The 12,142-nt window shown below is 39.4% G+C and overlaps 1 protein-coding gene across 6 annotated transcripts in view; it reads right to left on the minus strand.

Annotated features, from left to right (window-relative positions):
- Positions 1–12,142, minus strand: part of gria3b (glutamate receptor, ionotropic, AMPA 3b) — a 351,500-nt gene that overhangs the window by 15,378 nt on the left and 323,980 nt on the right. For 4 of the 6 annotated variants that reach the window (XR_011964134.1, XM_072595311.1, XM_072595313.1 and 1 more), the window contains exons 13-14: positions 10,456–10,703; positions 9,814–9,928 (exon numbers count right to left, since the gene is read on the minus strand). Coding sequence is in view for 5 of the 6 variants with exons in the window: in XM_072595311.1 (XP_072451412.1) it covers positions 9,814–9,928; positions 10,456–10,703 (363 nt within the window). In the remaining variant the exon portion in view is untranslated. The remainder of the gene's footprint in view (positions 1–9,813; positions 9,929–10,455; positions 10,704–12,142) is intronic. The other 2 variants (XM_072595312.1, XM_072595316.1) reach the window with 1 other exon arrangement.

A 12,142-nucleotide genomic window follows, 5' to 3' on the forward strand; every position in this document is an offset into this window, starting at 1 on the left:
TAATCTAGTCCCGATTGCCAGCACTCGGTCCATATCCCTCTAAACACTTCCTATTCATATACCCATCCAGATGCCTTTTAAATGCTGCAATTGTACTAGCCTCCACCACTTCCTCTGGCAGCTCATTCCATACTCGCACCACCCTCTGCATGAAAAAGTTGCCCCTGAGGTCTCTTTTATATCTTTCCCCTCTCAACCTAAACCTATGTCCTCTAGTTCTGGACACCCCCACCCAGGTAAAAGATTTTCTTTATTTATCCTATCCATGCCCCTCATGATTTTATAAACCTCTACAAGATCACCCCTCAGCCTCCGATGCTCGAGGGAAAACAGCCCCAGCCTATTCAACCTCCAGCGATGGCTCAAATCCTCCAGGCCTGGCAACACCCTTGTAAATCTTTTCTGAACCCTTTCAAGTTTCACAACGTCCTTCTGATAGGAAGGAGACCAGAAATGCACACAATATTCCAACAGTGGCCAAACCAATGTCCTGTACAGTCGCACATTACCTCCCAACTCCTGTACTCAATACTCTGACTAATAAAGGAAAGCATACCAAATGCCTTCTTCACTATTCTATCTACCTGTGTCTCAAGGAGCTATGAAGCAGAATAAGGAAGGCAAATGGAAATTTGACATTAATGCTAAATAAATAGAGTACAGAGCTGTTGTTGCAACTGTACAAGGCATTCGTGAGTCTGCATCTGAAGTACTGCACATAATTTTGGTCCCCTTACTTGAAGTAGTTGCATTGGAGGCAGTTCAGAGGAAATTCATTACCTTGATTTCAGTGATGAGGTATTTGTTTCATGAAGAGGGATTGTGCAGTTCAGGCCTATAATCTCTGGAGTTTAGAAGAATGGGAGATCTAATTGAAAGATGCTAAAGAGAATTGACAAAGTAGCTGTAGAAAGGATGTTTCCTCAGATGGGACAATCAAGAACGAGAGGTCACAGTTTTAGGATCAGGAGTAGTGGATTTAAAACAGAGATGAGGAGAAATTATTTCTCATAAAGAGTCGTGAATCTGTGGAATTCCTACCCCAGAGTGTGGTAAATGCTGGGACATTTGAATAAATTTAAAGTGAAGCTAGGCTGATTTTTAATTACTTGAAGGGTTATGGACAGCAGGCAGAAAAGTGGAGTTGAGACAGAGATTAGATCAGCCATAATTGTATCAAATACTGGAGATGGTTTGAGGGGCTGAATTATGTCTTCCTGCTGTTAGCTCCTATGCTATAAAGGCAGCTCACTATCATCTTCTCAAAGACAGCTAGAAATGGGCAATAAATACTGACCCAATCAGTGACACCTATATCCCGTGAGTGAACAAAATAAGTGAAGACAAATTAAATAATCATTTTTAAAAGGGACTTGGCTAATGTGAGGTGTTATGAAGGAAATGCAGAGGACTGGCTAGCTCTTTCTGAGTAGGCACAGATTCACACAAAGGGTCATACAAATCTGAAACTCTGTCCAAATAATCGTGGATGCTGGTACAATCGAGACACATAACTGAATGGTGAAATAGGCTTGGATTCTGTGGCCTCTTCCAATGTTTACGTTTACTCTTCCCTGGCTTGTGATGCATAAGAAAAATGTGATCTACACTGGAGATAGAACTTTCAATTTTCCAATCAGGACAAATTACCAGAAAAATGAAAAGGCAAAATTTTGCTAAAGTTACATAGAACCTTGGCTCAACCTTTTCAGGGTGCAACATAGTCTGGTCTCCATTTTATATAAAATACCAGAACTGAAGAAGATACAAAGAAGGGTTACAAGGATGATGCTACAACTGAAATAGTTTCTCTGTCAACGAGGACTGACAATGTAAAGTTTATTTTCTCTAGAAAAGAGAAGGCTCCTCGTGAAAGAATTTGATCAGGTAAGTGTAAAAAAGATGTTTCAACTTTTATGGGAGACAGAAAATAGGGGGCATAAATATAAGTAAGTCGTTAATAAATGTAATAGATAATTAAGGAGAAATACAGAGTAAATAGAATATGGAACTTCCTTCAAGTAAAAGTAGCTGAGGTGACTTGTATTGGAGAAATTAGATTATACTGACAGCATTAAGCATGCTGGGAGGAGGCTTGTGTGTGGACTTGTTGTGTTAAATGGCCGCTTTCTGAAATATACATTCTATATGCAAGGGAGGCAATGGTGTAGTGACATTGTAATTGGACTAGTAGTCTGGAGACTAAGGCAATGCCCTGAGAACCTGGGATACAGAGTCCCAGATAATGTTCTGAAGACCTGGATTTGAATCCTATGACAGGATGGTGGAATTTGAATTCAATAAAAATCTGGAAATAAGAGACTATGAAACCATTGCCAATAGTCAGAAAAACCCAGCTGGTTCACCAATGTCCTTTAGGAAAGGAAAGTGCCATCTTCACCTGGTCTGGCCTACACGTGACTCCAGGCCCACAACAATGTGGTTGACTCTTACCTGTCCTCTGGGCAATTAAGGATTGGCAATAAATGCCGGTCTAGGCAGCCATGCCCTTGTTCTGAGAATGTATAAAAAATACAATTTCACCACTGCAGACGGTAGAATGTGAACTGAAAAAATCTGTAATTAAAAGTTTAATGATATCTGTAAAATTGTTGCCGATTTTAAAAATTCACCTGGTTTACTAATGTCCTTTACGGAGGGGAATTTGTCATCCTAACCTGTGCTGGATTACATGCGACAGCAGACCCACAGCAATGTGGTTGAATCTTAATTGCTCTCTGAAATGGCCCAGCAAACTATTTAGTTCAATGGTAATTAGGGATGGCCAATAAATGCGGGTCTTGCCAATGATGCCCAATCACATGAAGGAATAAGGAAAAATGTAATTATACACTGGCATTGTTATCAAAATGCTCCCAGGTAAGTGGATACTTTATTTTCTTCATTGAACAGTTTGTTACTCTTCTACTTCTGCCCTCTTATAGTTCAGCAATGGAATGAGATCTGCTTAAAGCTGTGAACTGCTCTACATAGAGCAATACCCCTTGAGATTAATTATATGTTAGATAGAGATGGGTCACATCTACCCTTTCTTGAAAACTCAAATGGTGCCCAGGGAGATATTATGAGTGAAGCACATGTGACATCTGCTCTCCCTCACTAAAACTGTTTTTAAAGCACTGGTAATCAGCAAACCAACTATCCCCTACTCAGTCAACAACAGGAATTTTTGTACCTGGTATATTGTCAGATAATTGTTGAAGGATATTTCTTTCAGCACATAATTGTTGAACCCACAATATCAGATCTATTAAGAGAGGTGATACAGGCCAGGCATGATGCAACCAGATTCTTTCACATCTGTTATTATTACAGGTATGGTATTTCAGCCTTACCAGAAATGAGAGTTATATCATGAAATCAAACTATGTTAGACATGACATTTAGTTTTTGTACATCCATTATTTAGTGGAGAGTGTCAAAAGCATATTTGAGGTGAGGCATTCTCAGTCTTTTATTTCTAAGCACCTCAGTCCCCCTACCCACAAGCACTAGCTGGTTACAAAAGCTCCATGGACTTTGATCATGCAAGTATCTTAATTGTATGAAAACTAGTTACTCAATGAAATGGATAGATTGATTATTCTGTTTTATTTAAATGGACCCTTACAGCTAATTCTGGGTACCAGATTGAAGACTGGCAGAGAGAATTAATATAAGGTTAAAGCTGTGAGCCTTTTTCCTTGATTAGTGGAGCGCAGTTACTTTCTGAGTCTAATAATCATGCTGCCCAAGCTGAAGGTTTAAAAAAATTCATTCAAAAGAGAGCTGTGGTTGGATTTCACAATGTCTGGTTTCTATACTTTCTCTTGAGACAGTTGGCAGATCCCTTCAAGCTTTCTTATGGAAAAGGATTTGTTGACCCTTGGTCAAGAAATCCTGTCCTGATTAAAGAACGGGTCAAGTCATGTTTTTAAAATAATGTCGAGGTAAAGTTATGAAAAAATACTTGTGGTAAGCTATAGTGATTCTTACAATTAGTAAAGAACAAAAACTACTATTCATATGGTGACAGAAATAGCATTGGTAACAGCAGAGATCAAATGAAAAAGTAACAAAAGTATGAAACAATGATCGAAAATACTAGAAACAGGGTAGAATTTTAACTTCTTGACCCACTGGTTGCAAGAGATTCAGCAACACCATGAAGATTTAACTGCATACATTGCCCGCATCACTCTATTGGCAAGGGTTGATGTGTAGGGTTATTGCAGAAGGGGCCACAGGACCAGGTATGTTTGAATCCAGACCGAGAGGCTTGGGGTTTTGAGTATGGAGAGTCAATCTGAGAGATGGTCTAACTCCTGGCACCAGGGCGAGACCAATTTTGGCAGAGGAGGTCTGATCCCAGATGGATTGAGGCAGTTGTTGATCAGATGATGTGGTGACGTGGATTGATGGGAAATTCAGATGCCTTGTGAATGCAGACTACCAGTGGTTTGAATAAGGAGGAGACTGTGAGGTTTGAAAGGTCAGGGGCTAGTATGATTGTAGGGTGCCAGCAAAACTGGTATCCCTGGACCCAGCAGGTAGGCCAACCCCCTAGGTCCAATAGTATTCCCCTTCCTTTTGCTGCTGCATTTCCTGACTGGAGTTACATTTGACCAGCAACTTCAATTTACCATTTAAATTATCAACTCACTTCCTGGAGGAGATTAGTCTTTTAGTACAAGTCCAGCCTCTGTTTAAAGCTGCAGATTGGGGGTATTGAGAACTCTTTAACCTCATATCTGACCCAAAACTGTCAGTTTTTTAAAGGTTAAAATCCCCTACCTTATCTAATCTTTATGTTTTAATTCTAAATTTTGATTCTAAAATTCTGATAAGACTGGACAGAATAAACACAGGGAAGATGTTCCCGATGACTGGGAAGTCCAGAACCAGGGTCACAGCCTCAGGATACAAAGTAGTAGAGTTTGGACTAAGGCAAGGAAAAATGTATTCACTCAGAGAGTAGTGAACCTGTAGAATTCTCAGTTACAGTAAGTTGGTGAGGCTAAAACTTTGAATGCTTTCATGAAAGAGTTGGTTATAATTCTGAGGGCTCAAAAGATACAGAGTGAAAGCATATTAAATGACAGAGCAGGTTTGAAGGGCCGAATGGCCTACTCCTCTTCCTATTTTCTACCACCCTCTGCTTCTGTGTTAAGATTAATGTTTTCTACAGGTATCTTTGTTAGGAAGATCTTCACCTGAAACTTTAACACAACATTTTTTTCAGCTAATTGCTCCTTCAGTTGATGTGTATAACACTTACCACAGACGACACAAAATGGAACTTCCCATGGAGGCATAGGTTATATGACTACCGAAAACCAACCAGTACACTAAATACAATTGCATTTCAGCAAAAATTTGATTTCATGACAAAACAAAAAAAATTGCATGCACTGTCATTTATGGTTACAAATTACCCTTGTGACCTAATATACATGAGACAACAATGAAAATTATCATTCACTAACAGAACTGTGTTACGTCTAGTCAGTTCTATTTCCATCAGTCTCTGTACCTGTATTACTGTATATGTACCTGATTGTACTCTTTGCTACCTTCTCCCCACCCCCACCCCCCTCCCATTTATCTCTCCACCCTGGAGGCTCCCTGTCTTCAGTCCTGATGAAGGGCTTTTGCCCAAAACATCAACTTTCCTGCTCCTCAGATGTTGCCCGACCGGCTATGCTTTTCTAGCACTACTCTAATCTGGACTCTGATTTCCAGCATCTGCAGTCCTCACGTTTGCCTACCTGTATTACGTAGTCATTAAATTGTGCAAGTCTCCTAATGTTATCTGCTTATTGCTAGAGTGATGCTCCTTCTCTGTGAAGTGTCATTTCCATGGTGACTGCATTTACCATGGTAACTGTTGTATTGTTGGAGAATACTATACAGATGGTGAAATCACATCTTCCCGATCGGTTTCTTACAGCAAGAGCATAGCTTATTTTTCCCTAGTTGAAACACAGAGTTTGCAGTCATAATGATACATCTAACCAAGGTGACAACAGCTCAACACAAGTCCCAGGTTCCCAGATGAGCTGATCTTTGTTGGGAGTGTTGAAAATTTGTACTCTGACAAACTCTCTCTCCAATACTTAGCTCAAGCAGTACTTGTTAGCTTTATCAAAGTGATACTTGGTTTTCTGTCCTTTTCATCTTGACTTTGAAACTCATGCCTGTTACAGTTTCTGGTTTCAGAAGAAGGAAGAGTAGTTTGGATGCAAATGAAAGCAAAATGCTGCAGATGTTGGAAATCTGAAATAAAAACAACAGGAAGTGCTGGAGAAACTCAACAGGTCTGGCAGCATCTGTGGAAAGAGAAACAGAGTTAATGTCTTAAGTCAGATATGACTCTTCTTCAGAACTGAAAGAGTTGAAAAATAGCATTTTTATGCTGTTGAAAGAGGGGAGGATGCGTGAGTGGGGCAGATGGTGAGGCGCTCACAGCAAAAGACAAAGGGGTTGCTAATGGTGATGAAGGAATAGATGGAGATGTAAATGGCTGCAAATGAAGATGTGAAAAGGAGAATGTAGGTCTGCTCTGATGAGAGTGACATCAACAAGACATGACCGGGGGAGTGTGGGGGTGGGGGATGGGGAGTGGTGGTTGGAGGGGTGATAATGAAAGAAAAATGGAAAACAGAGGTCATACCCTGAAGTTGTGGAGTTCAATATTGAGTCCTAGAAACTGCAATGTGTCTAAGCAGAAAATAAGTGTTTGCTCATCTTCCTTCTAATGTGCTTCTTTGGAGAACAGTTTCAGATTCTGGGTGGAAACATTAGCATGGGAGCAAGGGGGTTTATTGAAATGGCAGGCAACAGGAAAGTCAAGGTCATTCCTACCAACAGAGTGGAGGTGTTCCGCAAAAAGGTCACCTAGCCTGTGCTTGGTCTCACCAATTTAATTTTGCGAATAGCAAACACAGTCGACTACATTTAAAGAAGTATGAGTGAAATGCTGCTTCACTTGAAAGATGTGTTTGGGGCCTTGGACCATGATGAGGGAGGAGATGAAAGGACATGTGCTGCTGCTTCTGTAATTACATGGAAAGGTGCTGTGAGGGAGTGAGGAAATGTTAGGAATGACAGAGGAATTCACCAGGCTGTCACAGAGGGAATGGTTCTTGCAGAATGGAGTGTAAGGTTTGTTTAGTGGTGACACCCTGTTGTAGGTGATGGAAATGGCTGGGTCTAATCTCTTGAGTACAGTGACTGGTGGGTGGGAAGTGTGAACCATGGGACAATGATAAACATAAATGGGAACAGAAGAAGGCTTGTCTGATTCATCTCCTCTAATTCTGCCTCCTCTGCTTCCCCTTCTTCTAGAACAACAATATGGTTCCCAAGTTCCCACTTTCCATTCCATGCATTCAAAGGATCATCCTCTGCTATTTCTGCCACCTCCAGCACGATAACACCACCAAATAGATCTTTCATCTTTATCTTCAGTGCCAGGGACCATTCCCTCTTCTGGACCTCCTGAATTTCTCCAGCATTTTCTGTTTTAAGTTTGGCAGTAGTCTGACATCAGTATTTGGGCTGGATTACTTTCTATGACCTCAGAAGACATATTTCTCCACTTGAGGATTTCCTTGTATGAGTCTGTTGGATTTGTTCGATTTCGTTATGACCTCTTGGGCGATTTTCATTTCAGCCTCAGTCTTCCTAGTTGACTGGGGATAGCGTGATGATGGTGTATGTTCTTGAATTTTCTAATCCTTCACAAAACACTTGAATTCTTCACTCTTGAAATGAGGGATGTTGTCACTCATCATAATGTCCAGAATGCTATAAAAACTGAAATGTGCTTTTAGGTATCCCACAACAGATTTTCTAATCAACCTGTTCAGAGATGTCGTTGCACATCTTGGGACCAGTTGGGACTTGAACCACCTAGCCCATAGATAGAGACACTATCACTGCATCGTGGAAGCACCTCGGGTATTCTACAATCTCAACTGTAGTCATTGACATTAGCTCGTCTAATGCTGATTAGTGAGAGCAGTAGTCAATGGTGGTAAGATAATCAGTTCCTGTGAGAGTTTCTGCCAAGCCTTATCCATGTTCTTTTTGGGATGTTGTACATCATCAATGACTCTGTTGCACACTTAGCTGAGTATTCATTGCATACATTGCACTGGCTGATGTGGTCCTTAATCTCACTGCTGATCCTCAGGCAATTCCTTGTCTTGCATGGGTACACTTCAGCATCTGTTTTCTCATCTTCTCAGGGATAAAGAATCTATTTCCTTTACAAGATGCAGACTTCAACTATCCCTTTATTTCTGCATATTCACAATCTAATATAGCAATAGGTATGACCTTGATGCTTTCACGCTGTCCCTTTCACCTCAAAATCCATACATTTTCAACTACATTATGCCTGACATCAGATATTTCAAGTGATGTATGCAATGGCTCTCACACACTGCACACAAAGGCACTTGCAGAGAAGGTCGAGGTGGCATGACTGTAGCAAGTCAGCCTGTACACGAAGTGCAACTACATTTCTCTAACCAGTGGATAGGTTTGCGGCTCACATGTGTATTTTCTTGGTGCTCATAGTGGCAACAGAATATCAAAGCTGCACCTTGCCAAAATTAATGTCATTTACAAGATACCATGAAAGAACTGTAAAAAAAACTACATCAGACAAACTAGCAGGAAACTTGCAACCAGGATATAGGTACACTAACTAGCCACCAAATGACATGACATACTATCACTAGTTTCTATACAGATAGACAAAGAAGGACACCACTTTGACTGGGATAACACACACATCCAAGGACAGGTGAAACAAAGACAGACAAGAATTCTTAGAGGCGTGGCACTCTAACCAGACCTCCATCAATAAACACATTAATTTAGATCCTATCTACCTCCCCTTGAAAAAAAGAACCGGAAATGTCATCACCCACCTTAAGAAACCAAGACCTATAAATAGAGAGGTAGGACATACCACCACCGGAGACTCTCACTGATGAGGTTACCTAGCATGGTGACAAAATGTCTGAAAACAAACCTTTAAGCTCAGCGAGCTAACTTACAGACTTATCATCAACCTGCACTACAAATCCTCTCAAAAATTGCCAGTATGACCTTCGTTTTCAGGTTCTTCATATTTGGAAATGCAATTAATGCTTCTTGCTTGTGAATAGCTTGCTCCTCTGAGTTTGCATCCCTGCACACTAAGCCTTTAGTCCCCAGTGATAGTGAGGATAGTAAAAGTGCCTGGAAGTTAATCTGTTCGAATAGTTTTGAAAGTCAACAAGTTGAGAATTGAATAAATTTAACTTTTCCGCCATAAATTAGGTCAAGTTAAATTCTGACAGGATAGTATTTTGTCTTGTGCAACTGGACTGACACACAGCAGAACGATTCACTTTTCTATCAGCCTTTAAATGCCGACAAACCTGTAATTTCTCTCTCATTTCAGGCTTTGGCTTTAGTTTCCTTGAGAAGAAGGGCAAAGTTTAAGGCAACTTTTCCATGGACCAATCCATTCTGAAGGTAATGTCATTTAAATATATATAAACTTGAATGAGCATTTAAATAGAATATTTCATTAAGTACATAATATCATTACAGATGTGTTTTCCCTGAACTTTCCAAACACTGCAACACTTATTTCAGCTGTCAATCTGGTAAGGATCCCTGTTGCACCAACATCACAACTCAAAGATAATATTGCATACAAATGAATGAGTTCGTTTCCTTTCACAAGTATAATAACAGCCTTGCCGATTACTCTGTACTAAGATACCCGCTTGTGGTGACATTGAGGCTGACCTTGGAGTCACCTCCCCCGCTGCCGCACTCTCCTTTGTCGTACCACCATTTGTTTTTCAATTTGTCCAAGAGGCCTTGTTCATTCAGTTTTAATACTGCGAGGTTAACAGCATTTCTTGAAACAATAAAACATATTTGTAAGAAAATGAACAATTGTAGTAAGTGTACGTGAAAGGAGCACAATAGGACAAATTGGCTATTTTCACGGAATGGAGAAACGCTTGCACGGCAAATAAAGTGTTAATATTGGAAGGTGGCATGAGGATCACATTGTTCAAAACTGAAGTGTGCGGGATGGGGATTTGCCTTTAAGAAAAATAAATTAACATATCATGCAATCACACACTCTTCACACGTGACAGCATTAATTTTTACCAGATTAATTGAAAAGTTAAAGAATTATAAAACTAAGACAGCAAGAAACAATTAAAAAGTTAGACAACACATTAACAAAATAGTAAAATGGATGCATTAAATAATTTATCTCTGTATTACCAACCTTACTTAACCCAGGCTTTTAAACAAAGTAAAGTTTAAGATACCTTACATTCTTGACAATTAAAAGAGAAAAAAGACTGGAAACATCAGGGTGGGTGGAATACTATAACAACATATAGAATATTGTTACACTATTCCACCCACCTTAATGATGCTCCTTTCGGCGTTGCCACTCCATAGCCTTTCGAATCCAGGTTCCCTCCTACTTTCATGGTGTCACATGGCTTCCTCTGCTCAATGTATTCATTCATTGTTGATTCTAGCAAGAAGGCAAACTTTCCTTTAGATTTTCGAACTTTGGCAACTCCATCAGCTGTTGTTTTGGTAAACACAGATGGTTCAGCAGATTTCATGTAGGACCACATTTTTTCATATACTGCTATTTTTGAGCGCTGGGTGAGAGAGAAAGGCATAGAGAGAGAGACAAAAATAGTATGATATAATTTGTACCAAATTTCAGTTAAATATTTTCCCCTAAAATAATAAGTTTAGAGCAGAGATTGATCTATAGTGGTTCCATTAAATGAGTCTTGCATTGCAGTTTTTCAGGATTTCAAATATCTGAAAGAATACAAGATAGCAAATAGTGCAGAAGTGGAGGAAATGTGCATCTTGTATTTGTACAGATTCTGTACTATAACTTTTCAAAGTGCATTTTATATGAGCTTCAAGGTGGTTGAATGACTAATTTTCGATGTGAAGATCAGGGAAATATAAATGTCCAAACAGCATTACTAGCTGTGGTCAAAGGATATGCTTTGAAATATACTGATAAATGGATTTTGGAGTTGCAATTCAATGAACATATTGCTTATTAAATTTGGCAAGTAGTTACACAAGAAAACATTCGTAAAGACAGCTTAGGTTTTGAGGATATCCTGTTTATGTTATGACTAAAGCTATGTTATGAAATAAAATACCAAGGCCAAAGTACATTGTAAAAGCTCTGGACGCAAATGATAAAAATCAATAATCAATATATATAGGGTGCTTAGATCTCAAAGAGCCACAGGGAGAAAGGAGAGAAAAGACATCATGAGCTGACCATGCTCTTAGTGTGCTGGGAAGCAATAACTATTCAGCTAGGATAATGAGTATCATCAAGTATAATTTTGTTGCATAATAAATTGTGCTGGTACCACTGCATTAAGCATCTCCCTCTCCAAAATTAACTGTTCCATCTTGAAACCAGTTACAAAGGATAACAAAGTAGACTCATACAATACTATGCAGTGAAAACCTTAATGAACTACATGGTATTGAATGTAAAGATAAGGAGAAGGATGTTTTAAATGGCAGACCTTTGGATGTCCTCATTAGTGAGAATGGCAATGAAAAGCAATCTCACATTGAACACATTGAGTTGAGTTGCTGCTTTGTGATTGTCAATCTAGGTACTAAACTGCCTAAAAATAAAACTGGTTTTCCAAAACGAAGTCAAAGTTCAAGGTTCTGTGGAAACTTATTTTCATCATCATAAATATACAACCTTCCAATAACTAGTCTAGTCAAATAGGATTTTAGAATATAATTTTCCATTCTCGCATTAAGAAATATTCTTTGATATATTTAAGATTAGTAATCTGGTGCTATTTTATTAATATAGCTGAAAGTGAGTTTAACACAAAAGCCTGAACTTCTGAAATGATGCAAAGGGTTTCCAGATTAGCCAAAGTGACACCAGTGTCTCCATTCCTTCTTTTTTTTGCCATTGGGATGGTGATAGTGGTGGGTTAGAAGGTGGTGTGTACTTGGTAATCAGGGAGCGGGAAATCGAGGTGGATTGTTCTCCATACATCCATGGTTTACAGAGGTTACATGTTCAAACAGA

Source organism: Chiloscyllium punctatum, chromosome 25 (genome assembly GCF_047496795.1).
Source record: "Chiloscyllium punctatum isolate Juve2018m chromosome 25, sChiPun1.3, whole genome shotgun sequence".
NCBI classification, from domain to species: domain Eukaryota; kingdom Metazoa; phylum Chordata; class Chondrichthyes; order Orectolobiformes; family Hemiscylliidae; genus Chiloscyllium; species Chiloscyllium punctatum.